We start from the raw sequence: 23,263 nt of genomic DNA on the forward strand, positions 1-23,263 counted from the left end.
AAGATCGTCTGCCCTCAGGATGGTGGTAGGTCACCCTTAGCTTCTCCTTTGCTGGCATTTTCAAGGCCATTGTTTCCCAGCTCAGAGGAGCAGGAAGGAATGCAGAGGGTACAGAGTGAGAGTGAGTGCTGGAGAGGGTGTCAGAATTCCAGTCCCTAGAATTATTTGTCTAAGCACAAATGGTAAACAGTATGCACTTCCCTATGCAGTCGAGATGTTATCACAGTTGCAGATAACATAACTCACAAACTCAGCTCTTTGCTTGGCATGACATCATAGCCAATGTTACCTGTTATTATTAGCAAGATAAAGTCACTATCTAAGAACAAAGAGAGGAAACAAGTAGAACCAGTTGCTCAGCTCCAGATCATATCACCGGCTGACTGGCCTAAGGGTTGTTCTTGCATGCTTGATTCTGCTCCAGCTCCTCATTTCTTAGCAAAGCACTTCTTTCTTCTGGATAGTAAGCTCATGTTCAACTCTATATCCACAAAGGCTAGGCCTACACCAAAGAGAAACCGGACAAACATCCTCCTTCCAAGATCTAGACATAACACAGATGAGTGAAGATGAGGCTGTAAGACATACAGTCGTAAGGTCAGGAAGGCCTTGTTGAAGCTTCAGACACCATCTATGGGTCTTGGCCCACCGGCTCTGGCATTGGTGTCTTCCCTTTGTGGTGACACTTCTGCTCTTAGTAGCAATACCTCAGTGACTGTAGCATCACTCTGAGGTCACATGAATGAGGTAACAAGGCTAAGGGGAGCACCTCATACATGCACTATCAGCTAAGACTTGTAAATGCTGGTTACAGCCAAAGTGGCAATGGCACTTCTCTTGGTTGGGCTTTGAGTGCTAGGGGCCCTCCCGCTCTTGAACCCAAGAACAGTATCAGGGCTCTTCTTCCTTCTCCCTTCCAACCATGTTAAATGTCTTAAGTGAACAGGTCCTATTCCCAAATTTAAATCCTTCCCCTCCCGAGGAATGTAGGACATTCTGCCTCCTTCCAGCCTTTTTTTGGAAGACCTTATTTCCAAACTTGCTTCTAGTGGCCCAACATTGCCACTGTCCAGCCCATCTCTGCTGAAACACAATGAACAGAGCACACCAAGGAGCAGGCACAGGTCAAACAAGCAAGCAAGATTCTTCTCTATTCTTAACTCTAGGCTCTTCCTGCCTAGTGTTTTTCTTGCTGATCCTTTGGCAGGTGTGGCGATTTGAATAGGAACGGCCCCCACTGTGTTTGAATGCTTGTCTGAAAAGAAGTGGCACTCTTAGGAGGTGTGGACTTGGAGGATATGTGTCACTGTGAGGGCAAGCTTTGAAGTCTCCTACACTTAAGCTATGCCCAGTGTGGCAGTCCTGTGGATCAAGATGTAGAACTCTCAACTCCCGGGCTCAGAGGTTAGGAACATTGGGTGTTCTTCTGCAGATCCTGAGTTCAATTCCCAGCAACCACATGGTGGCTCATAATGAGATCTGGTAACCTCTTCTGGCATGTGGGCATACAGGTAGGCAGAACATTACATACATAATTTTAAAACAAAACAAAAACACCCTCTCAACTCATCCTCTAGCACCATGTCTACCTGCATGCCATCATGTTTCCTGCAATGACGAACAATAACAGACTAAACCTCTGAAACTGTAAGCCACCTCCAATTAAATGTTTTCCTTTATAAGAGTTGTTGTGGTCATGGTGGCTCTTCACAGCAAGAAAACATTAACTAAGACGGGGATTTTGCTAAGGTGTAAACTTAAAAGATTTATGTGTATGTGTGTATGCCAGCATTTATGTATGTGCACCACATGTATGCCTGGTGCCTTTGGAAACCAGAAAACAGTGTTCCATCTCCTGGAATTATAGCTACAGCTGGATCTGAGAAGCCAGAGGTGTGGGTGCTGGGAACCCAACCTGGGTCCTCTGCAAGTACAGCCAAGTGCTCTTAACTGTTCAGCTGTCTCTGCAGCTTGACATGGAAATGTGTACCACCCCACATCAGCTTTTAGCTGTTGATCTATAGGTATATCTGAAGTATTCTTCTATCAACTTCTGGAGCAGGGAGCTTTGCAGATTGCACCTTAAGAGCAATAAGAACAGGGCCCCTTGAAGCCCTTCCTATTTAGTAACCAATGTCTTCTCTCCCAAGTCAGTTGTGGTTGGAAAATACAGGGGGAATATTAGGATCTACAATGCTACTTGGGAAGCAGAGGCAGGCAGATCTCTAAGTTTGAGGGCAGCCTGGACTACAGAGTGAGTTCCAGGACAGCCAGAGGACGGCTTAAGTATGCTAGCAAATGTGTTCAAAAGCAAAGTACTACCAGGTAGACAGAACTTGAGTTATCCCTCCTGAGGTCAAGAGAAGCTGGAGCACATAGCAAGGAGTGTGGCACTTATACCCCTGAGCACTGTTTCCTGGAGTGGCTGGCACATAGAGGGTGCTTGGCAGAAGTAATGGGGGATATTTGACATGGCGCTGGTAGGAATCCTAGTTTAACCATCCTGGTCTTAAAGAGCAGAAGGTAAGATGTAAACTAAGATAAAATGATCACATGTGCACAGGAGCAAGGCCATAACCAAAAAGGAAAGACGTGGCAGGGACGTTTAACAGCTGGCAGCCAGAAAGCACCCGATTTGTGCACAAAGTACTGGCTTCAATCCACATCCACTCTTTATGCCATCTTCATTAAGTGGATAGGACAGTGCCCTTAGAATCTAAGCCATTCTTATATTAAATTCTCAGCACTCCTAATGCTGTGGCCCTTTAACATAGTTTCTCATGTTGTAGGGACCCCAACCCTAACATTATTTTGTTGCTACTTCATTACTGTAATTTTGCTGTTATTTTTTTTTTTTTTTTGGTTTTTCGAGACAGGGTTTCTCTGTATAGCCCTGGCTGTCCTGGAACTCACTTTGTAGACCAGGCTGGCCTCGAACTCAGAAATCCGCCTGCCTCTGCCTCCCAAGTGCTGGGATTAAAGGCGTGCGCCACCACCGCCCGGCCAATTTTGCTGTTATTAATCAAAAGTATCTGATATGCGTATCTCACTTCTTGACCCAGAGGTCGAGAACCACTACCTTAGATGAAGACTCTGGGTGGGAGATTTAAAACAGTGAGCAACAGATTTCCCTCAGAAAATTATGCTTGGGGAATAAAAGAAGTAATTCACTAAAACAATCTAAAATGGCAACTCCACTCTTGAGCAAATGCTCCTGGGAAATGAACTGTATGTGCTAGGATTTGGCTTCAGTGCCTTGTGGAAATCTCCCTCCTACCCAGACACCCCAAAGAGAAAGTTTTTGTGTCTGGGTAAGATGAAATGGCCTTTTAAAAGAATTGGTTTCAGGAACCTGCTAGCATTCCTCTGCCTCCATTCCCACTTGAGATACAGTGGGTCTCCAAAGTGTAACCAATTCTCAAAGGGAGAAGTGAAGGCCAAATGGAAACTTTCACAAGCCTTTTGCCTCTATGGCCCCATCATATCCATCCACCCTCCAGGGTGTGTGGGGACAGGGACACAATAAACCAGGGCTCAGCAAGGTCCTGAGTGCAGAACCACCTTTGCCTAGTGCTTCTTCCTGAGGCCTTGACCAGTAAACCTTGACTGCTAGATTTGAAAGACACCACAACCAAGATAGCCTCTGGCTGTCCACCTCAGAAGTCCTAAGCACTGGGAAGCCCTGTGGCAAACTTGACATTGAGGAAGACTCAATGAACACTACCATAGCCATGTCCAGTTTTTGCATAGTACTAAGAATGGCTTTTGTTCTGTAAGGGAAGACAGCCTTCCTTTGTCTATAGTATTTATTATTATCCCTTGTTCTTTTTCATGAAACATTTGCCTCTCCTTGTGCAGGTCTTAAGGCTATAAAACATGAAAAGTATCACCATTCACCACGCCTATTCATTCTTCATTTGTTACAGCTTCCAAAGTCAAGATACACACACACACACACACACACACTAACACACTTTGCAAATTCCCTATTAGGCATGCTTGGTCAGGAAAAGGAAAAACACCGGCTAGTCACAGGCTAGATTTAAAAGCATTTAATGACATAGCATATATTTAACAGGGCAAAAGTTGAGAGGTACAGGTCGTATGATGGAGCACCAGGCCTGAGCGCCCACTCTCTGTCCAAGCTCAGACTCTGGAGGTCATTACTATAGATGCCATTTTGATTGTGCAGTAAGATGAAAATTTGTCATTACAATAGTTACAGTGACAGAGAAATGCACACTATGTATCAAATAGCAAGGTAATGAAGCAAATTATAACAGTGTGGCCACGCACAAGCAAGTAACCATTAGAGTAACATTACTTTGTCCAGTAAATGCTTCAGTTCCACTTATACACTTAGCAATGATTTAAAGGGTTTATTATACATCTAGTTTATTATACTTTGTACTAGAATTATCTCAAACATACAATATAATGTATTTCAGAAAAAAAAGAGACTGAAATTACAGATTATTTAAAACCTTATCAATTTTCTATTCTTTCTTGTATACCAACATTCTGAACTGTCACAGCAATTGATGCAGAAAAGCCACATGTTGTGTGTTAGTAAGTGATGCCGGATACAAATGGTTTGGCCTGTAGGTTTACATGGAGCTGCACTGTGGCTGCAGCAAGAGATCAGAATACATGATCTGTTTAATAAAGGCTACACCCATCGTGGGCATTTGTAAGTCAAGACTCAGGGTAACCACGGAAGTGAAGGGAGAGTAGTGTCAGGAAATCGGTCCATCGTCTCTGGAGAGCACAGGAAATATTGTGTAAGCACCACTGCCTTGCATACCAACAGCATCAGAGGCGGGTTATTTCCAACACAGCCTCACAAAATTGAGGAACAGTTTAAATACTGAGATCTAATCTATATAATTTCATTAAAAAAATCTGGCCTTCCCTCTGTACCTCAAACTTTTTTAACTTGGAGATAAAGTGTTTAGGTATGTTTCCCCCACCCCTCAGAAATACTCTATAAATTAAAAAATTTATTTCAAAAATAAAAAAAAAAAAAAAGAAAAGAAAAAAATCAACTACATGGAGGAACATTAGGCACAGAGTAATGTGTTGGTCGGAACTTGCATGCTGGACTCTTACTAAAGGTAAGAGAAGGGCGGGACAACAGGGAAGTTCACTTCTTCTTGCCAAAAAGGCTGAACCTCTTCTCTTTGTCTTTCTCTTTATCCTTCTCCCTCTTGCCAGGACTGGACTCGCTGGTGATGGTGACGACGCTGGTGGGTAAGGTCTGCGCCCGACTGGATGCTGGCGTACTCTGGGTGCTGGCAGATGTGTCGTGTTTGTCAGAGGAGATGGCAGAGGAGATAGCCTGAATCCATGTGTTCATTTCCTCCTAGATAGAGGAAGAGACACAGGTTAAGACTTGGTCAAGAGGGGTGGGCATGAGGAGTTTGGTCTTACCTCTATGACGATCCAAGCCTGACAGCTAGAAGGCTCAGCAGCAGTGCCTCTAGGGTCATTGTCCTTAAATGCTTATCTACATTCTCAATACCAGAGAGGATATGGCTTAGCCCCTCAGATGGGCCCACTGCTCTGCACCTGCAGGCCATTACTCTGGGATGTAGTCCTACATACCTACAAGAGCTAGAAGACTAGACTAAGGCTGTGAGATATCACTCTCATTCTAGAAAGTGCTCTTCCTCCCTAAGTAAAAAAAAAGTTTTCATGTGTGTGTGTGTGTGTGTGTGTACATATAAGTTCATGCCCATCAGAAGACAATTTTTCAGAGTTGATTTTTCTCTTTATATAAAGTATGTCCTGGGGATCAAACTCAAGTCATCAGACTTGATGGCAGGCCCTTTACCAACTAAGCCATCTTACATATCCCCATGCCCTTTTCCAGAGTTACCTCTCATGATGGAAGGGGCCTTTTAAAATGTAAATTGTTGCACATGTTATGATCACTGAGGTGACCCTCTCTTCTCCAAGGAGGTGAGGCTAATGGTGATGGAGTACAGTGTAGAGGCTTTAGACTGGGCATCAGGACATATACTCAGACTTGGGCCACCTCCATGTGCCTTGCTCTAAGAAGCAGCAGGCAAGGGCCTTCCTTGCTCCTAGTTTCCAGTGAATCTAGTGGATGTTGCTCTAGTTTCCTTCCTTCAATGAGGGACAAGATGATATTTGCTTCTTTTAGCCTAGTGTTGGTGGCTATGAAGACCAGGCAGTTGAACACCTTACAAATACTTCCATGAACTTTGGTATCTGAGAAAACAAAACCCAGTAGTAACTTACATCATCTTTGGCTTGGAAGAGGTACTCGTTTCCATCACTTAGTCTGTAATTTCAAGAAAATTACATTTTATAATTATGTAGGTAACAATTTCATATTAGAAAGTTAAAAAATATAAATTAAAAATACAGGCCAGGTGTGGTGGTGTACATCTTTAATTTCAGTACTCAGGAGGCAGAGGTAGGTGGATCTCTGTGAGTTTGAGGCAAGTCTGGTCTATAGCTTGATTTCCAAAATAGCCAGGCACAGAGGAACTTTGTCTCAAAAAACAAAACAGAACAAACAAAACAAAACAAAACAAAACAAAACAAACCCAAACCAAACCAACCAACCAAACAAAACCCCATAATCCACTTATCTAGGGTGGGTCACAAGCAGGCCGTGGGTTTACCTCAGAGATGTCAATAGAGCTCTCCATGGGTTGATGACCAGGCCTGGAGATGTGCACTGGCCCGACAATGGCCCCTGGTCATTATGAAGTCACATATTCACCAGATAAATCCAATATACACAGGCAATCTGGTGCTTTAATCCAACAGAAGGATCAAAAAAAATTCAACCTCTGGAAGGTTTGGCTTTGTTATGGATAATACCACTTGGATTCTTAATTTCTGACCAGAAATGAATTCAAGAGAAAACTTCAAAAAAGGTGAGTACTCTTGAAATTCTTGCTTCTGAGTTTGTGTCATCCACATCTGCAAATTCTAGAGTTACCCAACTGACAAGAAAAAAAAGGCCTCTAGATTTTTCTTATGGAAATGAGAGCAGCCACACCCAGGATGCCATCAGTGTGTCACTGTGATGTCTGGTACTATGGGTGCAGCAGTAGGAACTGACTCTGAGGTCCATGGAGGGGGTGCTAAGATGGAACAGTTAAGAGGTCAAGTTATCTGGGACTCTCATGACAAAATGTATTCTGAAAATATACGTATGTATGCACACTCGTGAATGTCAAAAAGACAACCTGCAAGAGGGCCTTTCCTTTCCTCCTTTGCCCTCCCTTTCCACCATGTGGGTTCTGAGAAGGAAAGCTGTATAATCAGGCTTGGCAGCAGGAACCGTTACCACTGAGCACATTCTCACCCCCTTGCCTTATCTTTTTACACTTTGAGAAATGAGATGGTTTGCCTATATCCAAACACAAGGAGCATGCGTGTGGATGTGGTGTGAGGGGGTGTCGTTCAGGAGGATGGCCTGTCCCACCCAAGTACTTCCTGTTTGTCTCCTCAGGCTCTAGGATGGCTCACAGTACCTATCTGAAGCAAACACGGTGATTCCTTAGTCTGCATAAGCCAGAAGGACTCAAAATGGGACTTTAAAGCTCCCATTATATACTGTGACAATTATGGCCCACAGCAGTGTCAGGGAACAGTGTGTTCCAAGTCATGAAATGAAGGCTCCTTTTCCTCTGGGTCCAGGTGCACAACCAGGCCCAGGGAAGAGTGACCTTGGTTCCTCAGAATTAATCCAGCAAGTCTCAGTAGGCTGTATGCAGACTGGATATTCACTTTCTTAGGGACTGAGAATGGTAGGAGGAGGCATGGCCATCACAGTACCTTAGTGGGAAAGCCAACCTGGGTGTGTGAGATGAACACACCCAGACAGCCATGAGCTTGAAATCTCTTACCTTAGCTTGAACACGTGCTTCTTCTTCTTGTAATCAAGGGCCACTTCGCAGATGGCCTCTTTCAAACTCACAGGGACCTCACTGTGGTAGGGGATGCCAGAAGCAGCACTCTTGGCATCTTTATAGAAGCCCATTTCTTGGTTATTTATGACACAATATACATTGTGCCAGGACCTGAGCGGGTAGAGCAGAGAAAGAAGTATTAAGGCTCTGCAATCACCTTTGCTGAAAGATCGTCACAAACAGGCTACCCCTTATTCAAAGCCTCTCTAAACTGAACCTATACCAAATATTAGCCCTGACCCCAACCTCTTTGGAACAGCGCATATGCCTGAGGCGCAGCTGGGGAGGGATACAGCTCTGCATCAGAGAACATGTGAGCTGCTGTCCCTTCTATCACACGCTGCCTTTGAAGCTTTTCACTCATGTTCAGGAACACAGACAAGGCTCCTTATTCTCAAGCACAATCTCCCCCAGACTTAGTGACATTCTTTCTGTGGTTCAGCTACTGACAAGAGGGTAGATCCAGGGCCATTGGTATTTATGGTATCCCTTTGGGGAGCTACACTCAGGTGTGTGCCAACAATACCCAAGGGGCAAACTGTCAGTATATGATAACTTAATGAGAACATCAGACTGTAACCTTATCCAACACAGACACACGTCCTTTGTACAGTAGACACTCCACATGTACAGTAATCTAGACATATGGTAGACCAGCTAAGTGTACGAGCTTTGGAATTAGATGTGGTTTTCATCTCAGTTTTACTATTTACTAGATGTCTAAAAAAGTATGCTTTTTTACAACCTCTCAGAGCCACTACTATCTCATCAGCTAAATAATAAACTTAGAGACTGGTGGGAGACGGTCATCTCAAGACTCATATGGAGAAGTGAGTACCTGGGAAAGTCGGATCCTACTAGGAACCCTACAATGAGGTCACTTCACTTCAGCAGACTGTTCAACTTTGCTCTAATGAGCTCCTCCTCAGGACAAGCCTCAGGCCACTCCTGTGATTCCTGCCCGCTACATCTCCTGAGCTTAGTGTCACTCTCACTCCGATTCTCAACACACTGTTCACACAAGAATGACAAGCTCTGACCTTCTGAATGCCAATCCTGCGAGACCCTGGGCCACCTTCCCACGGGTGATTTCCCTCCCCACTTTCCTCACGTGCTGCCTTTACCTGCTCGAGGCTTTCTTATTGTGGGCCTCCCACTCATGCTTCCGATTGAGGAAGCCTTCCATCTGGGCAGCGGGCGTCTCCAGGGTCCTGGCTGGCAGGGTGGCAGCACTCTGGGCTGGAAGTGCAGATTTGGCCTTTCGGTCCGAGGTGGGAGAGGGAACAGGACTGGACTCTTTGGAGCTTGTCCTCTGCTCAGCAGCACCGTTGACCATTTCACTCGTTTCCATGGTTCCTGCCATCTAGGGACAGCAGAGGGGCCATTCAGAGAACCCGAGAGTAAGAGAGGACCACATACGCTCTGACTCGCACACGTGGCTGTGTATAAATGCCTGGCACAGATGGAGGCAGTGCAGTAAAACCAGTGCACACCCTGCAAAGCCAGCTGGACACCAAGGACATTAGAAGGTGGGAATGGATTAATGCCCACCCACTTGCGGGGAAATGAGAAAAGCGAAATGCCAGTATGAGTTTTACTGCACTCTACTCCTCTGATTACTCCATTCTCACTAACATACTCAGATCATCTCCTCTTACGGTTACTTTAAAACACAAAGACAATGGAAACAATCAGACATATTAAGTATGAGAGTGGACGTTATACAGCAGCCACCTTACATCCAAGGGCATCATCAGAAGGGCTGAAGTTGAAGCAAAAGGGCATTCACAAACAGATGGAGAGACAATCCTATCAGAACTATACAGCATTCCCCCAGATGCAACAAGTAAACACCGTTGGTTTCTGAAAGAGGCTCCCTAGTTCTTCTCCCACACCCCTCCTCCTCTCCAGATCACCATAAACAACATGCAGAAATTAGGACAACAGTCATGCATTTCACATCTACCATCCCCGTTAGACTTTGGAACTTAAGAGCTGGAAGGAATGAGGCAAGTCCACAAACATCAACTGAACCACATCTGCCCAAGTTGATTGTGAGTGGGTTGTAGTTTGTGTTAAAGGAGCTGAAGAAAAAGCCAATCACAGTCACTCAACACCACACAGCTATTTACCCCCAAACAAAGACTGAACCAGGGCCTTCCCCATCACGGGTGGTTGATCACGGTGCCTTGCTGCACTGAGACGGGAGCCCAGAGACAGCCAGGCTTCCAGCGGCTTTGACCCTTCAGTCTGGAGACGTCTTCAGGAGCGTTCCTTCCCAAGCTCACTTAAATTGTAACCCACACGGTTTTTCGGCTTTGGAAATGTAGTAGGGTCTTGATTCATTATCGTTTTCGGCCTGTGTACCATCAACTGTGTACCATTAACTGTAGCAGCCCCTGGCTGATATACCCAGGGCATGGATTAGCAAGTTACTAAAGCTGGGTGTGGCTGATGCTTTAGTAGATTACAGACAACCTGCACCCCTCATACACAGACAGACATGGAAGTATCAATGGCACAGTCATTAGCTATAGTCCCCCACCACTGCTGTCCAGAGTCAGAGTGACACCCAGTTAGCAGCAACCTTCGCAGTATAAGCGGTAGACTGGCCACTCCCACTTCAAAACTCAGATCTGTCAACTCTCTTGCTTAGGTCTTATCTCGATTGATGGAGCCTGCTTATTTTAAATAAAGCTAATTTTCTGGAAAAATAGTAATGAGAACTTTGTAGAAGCATTTGATATTATAAACTTAGGTAAACTAGCATAATTAGCATCAAGGTTTAGGGTTTGACTGGAGACTATGCAATCTTAAGGTTGTTTTTCTGATTAAAATTCTCTATTCTCATGCCAATATGGTAAATGGATTATCAGGGAAGAAAGACACGGGGTAGGGGATAGAGTGCTTAGTTGGCCTGGCTGTGAAAGCAGCAGCCTGCGGGCATGGTCTGAGCAACAGGCTACCACTCTTTCCCCTCCTCTCTTGGCTTTATCTTGCTTTGTTGCCCAGGATGGGCTCAAACTCCCAATGCTTCTGCCAGTGGCGAGGATTGCCAAGTATCCCCACTATACCTGGATTCCCTTTTCACTATTTTGGAGGAGGGAAAGTAATCAAAGCCCAAGTCAAAAGAATGTTGAGGGGTCTTACAGTTGACAAATCTCTTCTAGTGGAATCTCAGGAAACTCATCTAAGGAGCACATGTGAGTTGGTGTGGAAGGCTGAGCCGGTGTGAGTGGAGAGAAACATGGGTTAGTACATACAGACACCAGGTAAAAAAAAATTTAGTGCTGCAGCTTTGACGAGGAAACTACTAGTGGCTGGGTGGGCAGAAGTTTATCTAGAAATGGCTATAATTTATCAGAGCTGGTCACACTTCAAGGTAGTTGAAGACAAGAAGTCTCTTCTGATGGGAACTCTGCAGCAAAAATTTTTTTCTTTGGAGTTAGAAGGAAAGAGAAAACCCCACACCAGTATGCAGAGATAATTAATGTTTATGCAAATGAAATCACTAACCAAGAAAACAATGAAAATAAAAGGACAAAATGAACTTTAATGGACATGTGTTGTAAGCATGCCAACAAATAAACAAAATGACCTTTAATGGACATGTGCTGCAAGCATGCCAGCAGACAACACACATCACTAGGACGGACGTCAAAAGCAAATCACAGTACTATGATCACACGATGGTACATGTATGTGATCAACACCCCCCCACACACACATATTGTTGCTTCTCTTTAGCAATTAGTTCAGAGTGCTTTTGTGGCCAGGCACATCTGAGGCAGTGAAATCAGGATGTGAACATGAATGCAACATGACAAGTAGTAGCGCAGGAAACACCTGATTGGTTTTCAAAGTACATGAAGCAACACCATTTTCGAGTTCATTAGCATGAGTCTCTGCATCATCATCCAAAATAATGAAACTGCTTTTTCTTCTTCCAATAAAATCCAATTGTCAATTAAAAACAGAGAAAGATAGGCAGCAGAGCAAATGCTAAACAGTATCATAGCATTCCTGTTTTATGTGCTTATGTGCGTATTGTCTCTGTTAAAAAAAAAAAAAACCTTAAAATTTGGTTATCAGTCTGGATGATACAAAACTTAAACACACAGCACATATATGGGAACATCATATATAAGTATGATCATGTGTGGCATTTTATATATATATATATGTATATATATATACACACACACATACACACACATACACACATATATATGATCAGTGACACAGTATGATTTGTGGCCATAAAGACATGGTCAGGGGATCCTAGTGACCAAAGAAAAAGATATAGTTTTTTTTTTTCTAATATAAATTTGGATGTGTTTTAAGGCAGAGACCCAATAATGATGCACACTAGCCCAGAGCTTAAGAAGCTTGGTATCTATCTAGATACCTATCTACAGTTACAGGTAGATAGGTATGTACATAGAAATTAGGAAAAACAAACAAGATGCTATATGATGTTATCCTGACAAAAGAGAAAAAATGCATCATGAAATGAAAAGACAATTTAGACTTAGCTCATGAAAAACACATACCAAACAGGGCTCTGACTCCACTAAGACATCTAAATATGGCAAATGAGCAAAGGAGTGTCTTGCAAGGCTTTGCTGCAATGAGGGTTTGGTCTGGTTTTGATCAGAACCAGGAAATCACCCCTTTTACCAGCTTTTACTCCTAAGAAAAAGGATTTCTGTTAAAATGTTTTCAATCCCTGCTAGTGGCCCAATACATGTCATCCTTAGGACTCCTTACTAGAGAACTTAGAGATTCATTTGAGATACAGGAGTTTCTGTCTGTAGAGACACTGAAGTAGCCCTCTAAGGCTAGGACACCTCTGCAGGTGCTCCCTACAAGGCACAGGGCATTGAGTCTATCATTCAAGTGATCAGGATGAACCAAAATGGCTTTTGTTCTATTTGCCTAAAAAATGAACACAGCTTGACACCCTGAAGACTCTGACTGATGGTAAGAGCTGCTGGCATCTGCCACCTCCTCAGTGCTGGCAGTGGTAACACTGACCAAGACAGAGCTGGTGGCAGCAATCAGTGGGCTGTGCCGTGTGGTACACAGAAGCCTACATTTCTGGGTTGAGGACTTGGCAGAAAAGAGAGGATTATTGGGCTTGTACAAAGTAATAAATGGCCCCAAAGGTCTCAGAACATTTGGGGTCCTGCACCTAAAACTTAACCAGCTTCCCAACACAATTTAGCTTCTTTCGGGCCGTTTGATGAATGCATTCTCCATGGAATGTTACAGAACAACTGCAGGCCTAACCTTAGTAGTAAACGTTTCCTTCCTTACAAAACCGGTCTTCATAGTTACTAAACTACTATACAATGGAAGCCAATAGGTTAATAATACTTGTAAGTAACACAGTACCTATAGCAGAGTACTGTGTAACTTGTGTGTGCCGTACCTGTTAAGAGTCTAATTTCATTATGCTATAATTTAATTTTGATTACTCATGTAAAATCTTAAAGTAAAAAGCTCACAATAAATAAACAAAAATTAAGTATGCTGCTTTGCGGCAAACATAAATTAAATGCAAACAAATATGAAATCAAGGAAAGCTATGAATTAAGTAAAAATTTTAACACTCTGGGTGACGTGGAAGCCAAAAGGTCAAAGGATGTGGACAGAGTGGTTCTTGACAAATGGTAGTGAACTTCACATTCCAGACCATGAATGGTCACTGGCTGTCCGTCTGCTATTAAAGTTTTTGTAGTTTTGGTACGTTTGAGAGCGGTAACTAACCCGTGGAGATCCCTGCTCAGCCGGCAAACCATTCTGGGAAACTTGGTCTCCTTTTGAAGTATCCCTGTAAGGGTGAGATTGGAAAAGCGAAGGGAAAGATAGAAGGGGAAGAGAAAGAAGGGAAGAGAAAAGGAAAAACCAAGCATGAACACCTTCTTCCACACAATGTTATGCTGTTACATCTGGCACTTCTAAGTGTTTTAGACAGTCCCTAAGCCTTCAGAAACACTCTGTCACCACCCCTATCTTATAAATCCACCTTAGACATTTTCATGGAGCTTACAACCCACCAATAGCCTTCTGCAAATAGGAAATCAGTTCTTCCCTAACACAGAATCACTGGCCTGAAATCTCAGTGGTGCTTCTATCCAGACAGTCACCCAGAGAAATGTGTCTCTGTGCTCTGGTGGTCCTCCTCCTCTGCATTTCACTCTGTCATGTGACTGTTCTCAACTGTCACTCGGCAATGGCTACATGATTCTCAATAGTATAGATGAGATACTGAACAGGAAGGATATGTTCCTGGCTCTACAAGACTTAGACAGATACCCCATAATCTCACTTGCCACCATAACCAAAGTTTTAGCCTCTTTTTTTGGAGGGGAGGTGGTTCGAGACAGGGTTTCTCTGTATAGCCCTGGCTGTCCTGGAACTCACTTTGTAGACCAGGCTGGCCTCGAACTCAGAAATCTGCCTGCCTCTGCCTCCCAAGTGCTGGGGTTAAAGGCGTGTGCCACCACAGCACCTAAGTTTTAGCCTCTTATGCTTCCAGTGCCTCACCATTGCTGGGACTCAGCCTCCTCTGAAACCTTCGTGTTTGGGTCCGGAGAAGGTGGCCGCCTCTTTCTTTCTTCTTCCTCTTGCTGTCTGCGCACTTCCAGTAGCTCCAACTACAGGAGAACAGCCTGCTGTTTATCATGGCTAAGACTTTTGCTGCTTTAGAAAAACGTTCTAGAAACACAGGAGACTTTTTCTACAATGGTTCATACTGGACAACCTCAAAGGTCAACACTACTCCAAATACAATGGCATTATGTCCATGAGCACCATAGCTACAAGCTAAAACTGTAGGGAATGGACGGCTGTCTACCCCTTGCTGGAAAACCCTTTGGCTGGTTCATTTCCCTCTGGGAATAGAGATTTCAAAATTAACTCTGTATCTTCTTAACTTTGTTGAGAGGGAAAAGCTGTTGGGAGATTTAAGTCAGACTTTCCATGAAGTCTCAATAAAAACCTACCATGGACCAAAATGGAACAAAATGTTCAAGGAAGCCATCTGTATTGTAGTAGAGAAACAGGGAAAAAAGAATTAAAGCCACAGAGTAGTCTTCCTGAAACAAATCCAGTCCGTGAGCAGATCATATATTGTAAAAGAATTGTTTTAATACACAGTCATACTCCCCTCCCCCACCCCGGAAGTACTGACAGCAAGAGTCCATTTTCTATGAGAATAAAAGTTTCGGAAGAAGAAAGACCAGTGCTCAAGCTCTGCAGTAAAGCTTTGGCTGGCAGAGAGAGACATGATCTGGAATGGAGATGATTTAACAGTAATCTAAGATCAAGATATGATCTGATGTCCATGTGATTCCTAAAATTCACAAAAATAGGCGGAGTCCTGTGCCGGACATGCTTAGACACTTACCGTTGTCAGCCTTTCCAGAGCAGAGAATCTCTCATCCCAGGTCGCTGCAGACTTTTCAAACGCCTCATGGCGCTTAATAAGCTTCTCCACTTCGTCTACACTCTGGCCAATTTCACGGCTGGATAGGTATGGTTCCTGTCCAAGCAGCCAAGCCTCTGCCACACTGGCATCCCTTGAGAACTGATGGACCTCCAAAACTACAGAGGGTATCAAGAGTGAGTGTCTGTCACAGGGTCACATGATGGCACTGCCCTAAGCATAGCCATCTTATCATTTATGACACCAAATGCCATCAAATGTAAACACAGTGAGCCACACAGGCAAGAACATCGCAAGAATAGGGGTAATTACTTTAACTGGATTTTGATTTAACTTATTAAAAAAATACTATTTTAACACAACACTTTTTTCTGTTTACCAAATATGAATACAAGTTAAATTTAAAAGTAAGTACATACTACAAAAATTTAAGATGATTTCTATTTTCCAAGACTTGTATGTGGACAGTGGCTCTCAGGTGGACTATACAGGTCTATAATTTACTAATTTACTCTGGTCATATTGCCCTAATTCTAAGAGAGCAGATCTCAGAGCACTCACAGGACATACAACCTATTCATGCCAGACTATGTAGGTGAGGCAGGAAGCCACCTAGAAGCTTGTATTAGGTTGAAATCCAGTTTTCTCTTGGGGGATTGAGAGGGTAGGAATACTAACAAAGGGGGAAGACAGGGTCCTTGTCCTCCATGTGAGGAAAAGCTCTTCTCCTGATGCAGTTATGAGGAAGTGGATTAGAACCTGGCTTAGCTAGACTGCCAGCGCACATTCAGCATCTCACTCAGCAGTGTCTGGGGCCAGTTGGATAAGAACCTACTGTGTGGACTATCACTGAGCCAGGAACAGGCCAGCCATCTCACTTTGACATTACAATGGACCCCACAACTTATCAATTGACAAGAAACTAGGCAACTGTCAATTCTTCAAGGTAGGTAGCAGGCAAGTCATCACTGTAACCCAGACTGTAGCCTGGTATCCAGTTCACAGCAGGTATGACACAGATTTTGCCTCACAGAATGAAACTGCCCCAAAGTTTTCAAAGTCTGCAAATGAAATCCTCAGTAACAGAATGCCCCCAAATTGAACATTAGAGGGCTCTGGGCCCAATTGGGTTTTTTACACAACTTTAGTTTTTACTAAGAGTCTAACAATATATAGGAATGAGGCTAGAATATAAAACAGAGACTAAAGTATCAACACAGCTTGTTATAATATAGATTAAAATAAAAAAGCTTGAATTGAACTACTTTTAATGTTCAAGTCAACCATGAGGTACTATTCTTAAATACATTTTAAATCCAGTGAGGGCTCATAGTTCCAGGTAAACTGGGATTACACAGAGAGGGAAGGGAGAGGAAGAGGGAAAGAGAAGAAGATGGGGAGAGGGGGGAGAGGGGGAAAAGGGAGGAGAGAGGGGAGAAAGGGGAGAGAGGGAGGGGAAGAGAGAGGCAGAGGAAGGGGGAAAGTGATTACTTTTATTATTTATTTTATTTTTGTTTTTTAGAGACACTCTCTTCATATTCCTTGATGTCACAGAGAACCGTATTTCTCTGACTCGAGTGATTAAAGGTGTACACCCTTACACCCTGCATACTTTTATTTTGTGTGCATGCATGTGCACATACACTCATCTGAGTACAGGTGCACAGAGAAGCTAGAGATTTTGAGATGCTCTGGAGCTGGAGCTGGGCAGGAGGTGAGCCTCTGACTTGGGTGCTGGGAACCAAACTCAGGGCCTTTGGAAGAGCAGTAAGTGCTCCTAACTGCTGAGCCATCTCTTTAGCCAGCCCCAAGAACTTTTTCTTCTTCTTCTTCTTCTTTTTTTTTTGGTTTTTCGAGACAGGGTTTCTCTGTATAGCCCTGGCTGTCCTGGAACTCACTTTCCGCCTTCTTAAAAACAATATTCAGCATGAATACACTGAGAAAGAAACATTTAAAACTCCAGAATCATTAAGTGATAGTATAACATTAATTAAAGCAGACTTGTATACGCATATATTTCCATGGATACACAGAAAACAGAAAAGCAAATGAAGAACGCATGTCCTTACTCAGTCTTAACCACTCCCACCGGTCTTCCCACTTGTCAATCATTTCTTTTCTTTTCTCCGTCAGCTGCAGTAACTTTTCCTTGATCTGCACAAAAACAAGGGCCTTAATAAAACATTGCAACCTTGTGTCTGTCCCGGATGAGCACTTTGTACAAGAAAATTTATTTCCCCCTAAGCTGCTAAGTATCAGCTTAAATGTATTATTTCATGTCTTGAGCCTGGAGAGAAACCACAGCTAGTTTTCCAGAAGGGGTGGGAGTTCTATTCAAAGCTGCCTGTGCTGAGGTAGCAAACTGTGTGCTACTTCCATAGACTCTGGGGCTTCCTGAAACAGTAACGTTTATGAAGAGAACAGTAATACTGACAAAGCCTTGGCTTTTCTGAGAGACATCCATTCCTGTGAAGGATGCTACAAAAGGGACATCAGTGCCACCGTTCTGACCAAAGCTGCAGCCATCAGCCAAATGCAACGCAGAGTTGAGTGATAGCCAGAGCCATCCACCGATGAGTTCACAGGCTGTTTTTATACCTGGACCCCTCAAAAATTATCTCTGGACAAACAGTTACCAGTTTTGTGTCTACAGTTGTATGTAACAGTTTTTCTAGGCAGACAGAATACGCTTCAAAATGATGTAAAGAAGCGTACTCACTTGCACGTGTATTGTAGGCCCTGTTAAAGCAGGTCCTGTGCTCAAGCACACAAATACATAGAATGAAAATATTAGAAAAACTGCAACTACACTGAACACGTAGACTTGGCTTTTGTCATTCTTTACTATAGTACAACAGCAATTTACCCTGTGTTAGGTATTTCACAGGGTCCAGAGATGTTCTAAAGTTATGAATAAGTCCTATGTCATTTCACATATGGTATCTAACCATCTATGGATTCTAGTGTTCACAGAGTTTCTGGAATCAATCCTTGTAGATTGTGGGAGGCTTCAAAGACACAGTTGCAAAATAAAATCCTTTTACATGCCAACACTGGCTGAGTTCACATCAGGTCCCAAAGCAAAGCAGCATCCTACCTCCTCAGAAGCATCCTACCTCCTCAGAAGCATAGTGTTTCCGTGCCAGCAGGGATTTCCCAAGTTCAATGCAGGCTGTAAAGCTGTCATTACGAGCATCAATTTCAGCTTTGATACCTTGATGATTATTCATTAACAGTTCAACAGATGACACATCCCTATAAGAAAGTAACATCACCTTTGAGAGATGAAGCTTTTCAAATAAACATGTAGGTTTTAAAACTCGTAATTTGAAGGAAACTGACAGCCTAATTGTCTTTTTTAGGGCTTATTTGCAGCCCAAACTCAGGCCAAATCACTAAAGCTCAGTAACACTTAACTCAGGACTGGCTAACTCAGTAACTTTCAAAGAAAGGCATCTTTAAGTGCATACAAGATGCAATGCAGGCAGACACTCCTTCCAGAAGGCACAAAGGCAGTTCAACAAAGAACAGCCTGATGGAACAGTTGAGACACAAAGAAACACCAAGCCAGATGTGAAGGAAAGCACTCAGGAAGTTGATGCCTCTACTCATTTATTAAAATCATCACTGCTTTGAAAGAAACCAAACTAAAGGGAAGACACTAATCATTTCGGTTCCAGACACTTGAAACAAATGTCAAGGGTGAACATCACCTTTGTGATATGCATGGACACAGAGACTTTTAATATAACAAAGATACAGAAAAATAACTCCAAAATGCCTGAGTGGGAAGGTGGGGGTGAGTGTGCAACATGGGGGTGTGGGAGTGAGAATCTAGAGGAAATGAGCACCACCATGGCAGCGGTGTGAGGTAGAGAACAGAAGCAGTGGAGCTCTTCCCTGAACACCCACACCTCTGTGGCCGGGAGGGAGCCTTACCGTGGTTTCTCCTGGGCCTCGATCTGCCGGATGACATCTTCCATCCAGAGCATGAGGTCACGCACCATGCTGAAGAAGCGGAACTTGTCTCCTGTGTCTACCAGCCGCACCCTGCGACCCTCACAAGCATCCAGCAGGGACTTCCAGGCTTCCAGGACCTCATTCTCACGCTTCTGGATGTCATCAGCCTTGTCCCCTGCATAGGCTGCCTGGAGGCGAGCTGCATCCTCCTGCAGCTGCCTCACCTGTAAAGCCACAGGGGAGAAAAGCCAGGTTTCACTACTGTGGCCTTGCCACTGTCACCCCTTCCCTTCCTTACTGTGTCACCATAAATGGCAATGGGAAGGAGCCATAGGTTGCGGGATCTGTGCCTCTTAATACGTTCTTTTTTCACTTGGTAGAGCCAAGTCACAAAACCCCAAACCTACTGAATGCCGTTATTAAGTACTGTTCGAACAATGAAAGAAATAAAATGCTACAGGAACATAGGGAAGTCCTGTAGCCTGGGGTGTGAAGACAGAGCTGAGTGGGGACACAGCTAGAGACATTCCAAGGTAAGAAATACCTTGATTGGCTGGGTGTGCTGGCACACACCTATAATCCCCATCATCATCATCCTCAGCTATACAGTGTATTCCAGGCCAGCCTAACTTTTAAAAATAAGTGGGAGTGGGTGGGCTGACAAATAGGTAAAGGCACTTAACATATAAGCCTGATGACTTCAGGTGAACACTGGAACACACAATGATAGGAGGGGACTACTACAGAGCTGTCATTTGACCTACAAATGTACTGCTGAGGCATGCATGCCCCACAACACACCAAGTATTGTATTAAAAGTACAGACAGTATGCTGAACACTACCTTCTGTGTCAAAGGGTGAAAAACAGGCGATCACTTTAGGTAATGATGGAGGTTTGTCATCATAGAAAAAACTAGTGACTATTTTATACTCTCCTCTCTCTCTCCTCCTCCTTCTCTTTTTTTTTTTTTTTTTTTTTTTGAGACAGGGTCTCATTATCTAGCCCTGGCTGTCCTGGAACTCACTATGTAACCAGGCTGGCCTCAAACTCAGAGATTTATCTGCCTCTGCCTCCCAAGTATAAGGACTAAATGTGTCCACCATTGCATCTGGCTACCTTATCCTTGGGTGTCCATTTTCGTTGTCTCTAATTCTGAATTACAGCTAAGGTATGTAAATCAGATCATCAGGAGCAAGCTGTAGGAAATTACTTGAAAATCAATCTCCTTGTCTTCTAAGTCGTCAATTCTTGGGCTTCTGTTTATTTATTATTATTTTTTTTAATAGGGTCTCTCAGTGAGAAGATGGGAGAAGCTAGCACAATGAAAGCTCCCACAAGAGTTAAGAACCACCTTGGCCACACATAGATTATTACTGCCTCTGTAAGATATTGGTGGGTCAGTGCCTGCAGGAGGGCCACACTTCTTTTTATGGCTCTTAATCACTTTACAGTGACATGGTGAGGTAGGTGGAATCCAACAGACTTGGGTTGGGTTCTTGGCTGTGGGAATTAAGCCTCAACAGTCTCATGAGGCAAAAGTATTTAATGAAAAAAACAGGGAATGACTCTATGTCCTAAGCATCCTATAGTTTTAAAAGTAAATGGGGAAGGACCTAGTTCTTACCTGTCTCTAGGCTTCTCAAAACCTCCCTTAGCATTTGTTAAAACCGATAACGGGGACACATTCACAGATGTAACTGTTTTACAAGGATCATCTCACTTCTCAACGCAGCAGGAGACCCAGGCACAGAGAGGTAAATTAACTCACAGCCAGAGAGAAGGCAAGAACTGAGTGAAGACTCCAGATGGCAGTCAAAAGACAATGGTAGTCAAGAGGATGAGTAAGTCCTAAGTACCGGAGCATGGTGAGGTTGATACTCACCTGCACCCGTCTGGGCCACGTCTAGACCTTTTGTCGTGGGGAGGGGGTTGGGTATTTACTAGAATACAGCCTCTGCCCATTCACTTTGCCACTGGATTCTTTATCCTACGACTGCATTCATATCCAGTCGAAACCACACAGCCACAGAGTCAAGAATATGCCCCATCTGGCCTTCTGCTGACTCTGTACTGATCATTTGCTCTCCATAAGCAACAGTAGAACTCCTGACCTTCTCAGGATTAAGAAAATTAGGCAAAATCAGCTTCTTCTTTGGGAACATCAATTTGGAGGGAAGAGATGACCATTTTTCAACTGCAAGAACTAAGACTACTCAGGAAACTAGGAATTAGAAGGCAAAGGAGAGATGGGACACACTATGAAGTCTCGCTGTTTCCCTGGTTCTCAAAATCCTCGAAGCTGTTTTAGTGCTAGGCCACTTCACAGAGTGCTGGAGCTAGAAGATCTGCCATGTCAAAATGGGAGGATTTAGTCTCTACTAGGCAGAAGTTGGGACCACCCGAGAAAAGGAAGGAAAGTGGGGTCAGGGAACACGGGGTAAGCAGTGGTGGACAGGGGAATGATGGAAAAAAATATAAATACATTTATCAAAATGACATGTGATTTCTCACTTGGAATGCTAACAGAAAGAATTAATAAGAGGAATCAATGCAGAAAAATAAACCTACAATGCTCAAATGAAAAAGTGTAGATTTCTCTTTTGAGATGGCTGGTGGAAGACAGTGAGGTACTGTTTTCAAAGTGATCCGGATGGTCACATTAACATAACATTAACTTGTATTGAGGCCTTATATGTACATCTGCCTAATTTAAACATGTTCATCTAACATTATTTGCAGGTGTGACAAATTCAGAACTGTATAGACTACAAAGCTTTCCTGGGTGGGGTGTGCATGTGCATGTGTGCACACACCTGTGTTTAGTTTGAGTATCATTTCAGGTACATTCTGAGGAGCCAAGAGAGACAGAGAGGTTCAAGATGTACAAAGATTCCCTATAAAGAGACTCCCTTGCCCTGGGCAGCTCTACCTACCTGAGTGCCCAGAGCTTGGATGTCATGCTCAAAGGTGGTGTGCATTCTCTGTAAAGTTTCCACAGTGTTTTGATCTCTTCCAAGCTCCTCAGGGAGTTTCTTGTGTTTGTCCTGGATTCGGCCAAAGATCTCCTTGGCATCATGGTAAAACTTATGAAGTTCATACGAGGCAGCAAGAATCTGTGTTCTTGTGTCAATGAGCTCCAGGAGGTCGGCCCAGGCTTCATTGAGACCATCTTTCCACTCAGCAATGGTGGCAGCATCTGAATGTCCAGAGTTGATGAGGTCATCTGCCATGCTATTAACTGTATCCACACGCTCTTGCCCAATGTTTCCTGTGTCCCGAGCAAATTCCCGGAACCGTTCTTGTAACATCTGAAATGGGATGCACACAAAGAAATCACTGAGACCACTGTGGAGCTTTTACACTCCATCACATGAATGTTGCTGGAAAGAAACTGCTAAGTGGGAGGTACAAGCTGATACTCAAGCCCTGAGAACCACAGATCTGCAGTACTTAAGTATTCTGTCTGTGGTGAGGAATGCCGACCCATGACAAAGATACCCAATGAAAGCACCAAGCTGAAACCACACCCATGACCTCACAACCTAGGAATGCTCTCCACACCACCACCCACTTTCCCCCAGTACTTGCCGTGACATGCTCATAGTCCTGTCCCAACTCATGGGAGCCTGCGACCACTTCCCTCTCAGCGATCCACTGTTCCAGGTCATCTACCTCTCTGTTGAGCTGGAACAGCCTGTGCCTCTCATCAAGTTTTCCTCTCCTCTCCTCAGCAAGGTCCTTCAGGCCAGCATACAGCTTGTCGACCTTTGACTGCCGCATGCTAATACGCTCACTGGAAAAGAACCAGCAGTGAGGAAGGGATCTCGTGTGTCTTCTTCTGAACACACACAACAGAGTGAAGATAACATAAGGGTTAAATACAAAATTTCCCCAAA

At 43.8% G+C, this 23,263-nt stretch overlaps 1 protein-coding gene across 5 annotated transcripts in view; it reads right to left on the reverse strand.

Annotated features, from left to right (window-relative positions):
* Positions 1 to 4,037: 4,037 nt before the first annotated feature.
* Sptbn1 (spectrin beta, non-erythrocytic 1) overlaps positions 4,038 to 23,263 on the reverse strand; it is a 167,334-nt gene continuing 148,108 nt past the window's right edge. For 4 of the 5 annotated variants that reach the window (XM_021176094.1, XM_029483162.1, XM_029483161.1 and 1 more), the window contains 12 exons: positions 22,956 to 23,160; positions 22,301 to 22,675; positions 19,345 to 19,589; positions 18,522 to 18,660; positions 17,475 to 17,559; positions 15,367 to 15,563; positions 14,505 to 14,614; positions 13,725 to 13,788; positions 9,077 to 9,315; positions 7,890 to 8,063; positions 6,265 to 6,307; positions 4,038 to 5,362 (listed from right to left, as the gene is read on the reverse strand). In XM_021176094.1, the coding sequence (XP_021031753.1) occupies positions 5,144 to 5,362; positions 6,265 to 6,307; positions 7,890 to 8,063; positions 9,077 to 9,315; positions 13,725 to 13,788; positions 14,505 to 14,614; positions 15,367 to 15,563; positions 17,475 to 17,559; positions 18,522 to 18,660; positions 19,345 to 19,589; positions 22,301 to 22,675; positions 22,956 to 23,160 (2,095 nt within the window). In that variant the 3' untranslated portion in view covers positions 4,038 to 5,143. Of the gene's footprint in view, positions 5,363 to 6,264; positions 6,308 to 7,889; positions 8,064 to 9,076; positions 9,316 to 10,957; positions 13,789 to 14,504; positions 14,615 to 15,366; positions 15,564 to 17,474; positions 17,560 to 18,521; positions 18,661 to 19,344; positions 19,590 to 22,300; positions 22,676 to 22,955; positions 23,161 to 23,263 lie in introns of those variants that run through there. The other variant, XM_021176096.2, reaches the window with a different exon arrangement.

Source organism: Mus caroli, chromosome 11, assembly GCF_900094665.2.
Source record: "Mus caroli chromosome 11, CAROLI_EIJ_v1.1, whole genome shotgun sequence".
Lineage (NCBI taxonomy): Eukaryota > Metazoa > Chordata > Mammalia > Rodentia > Muridae > Mus > Mus caroli.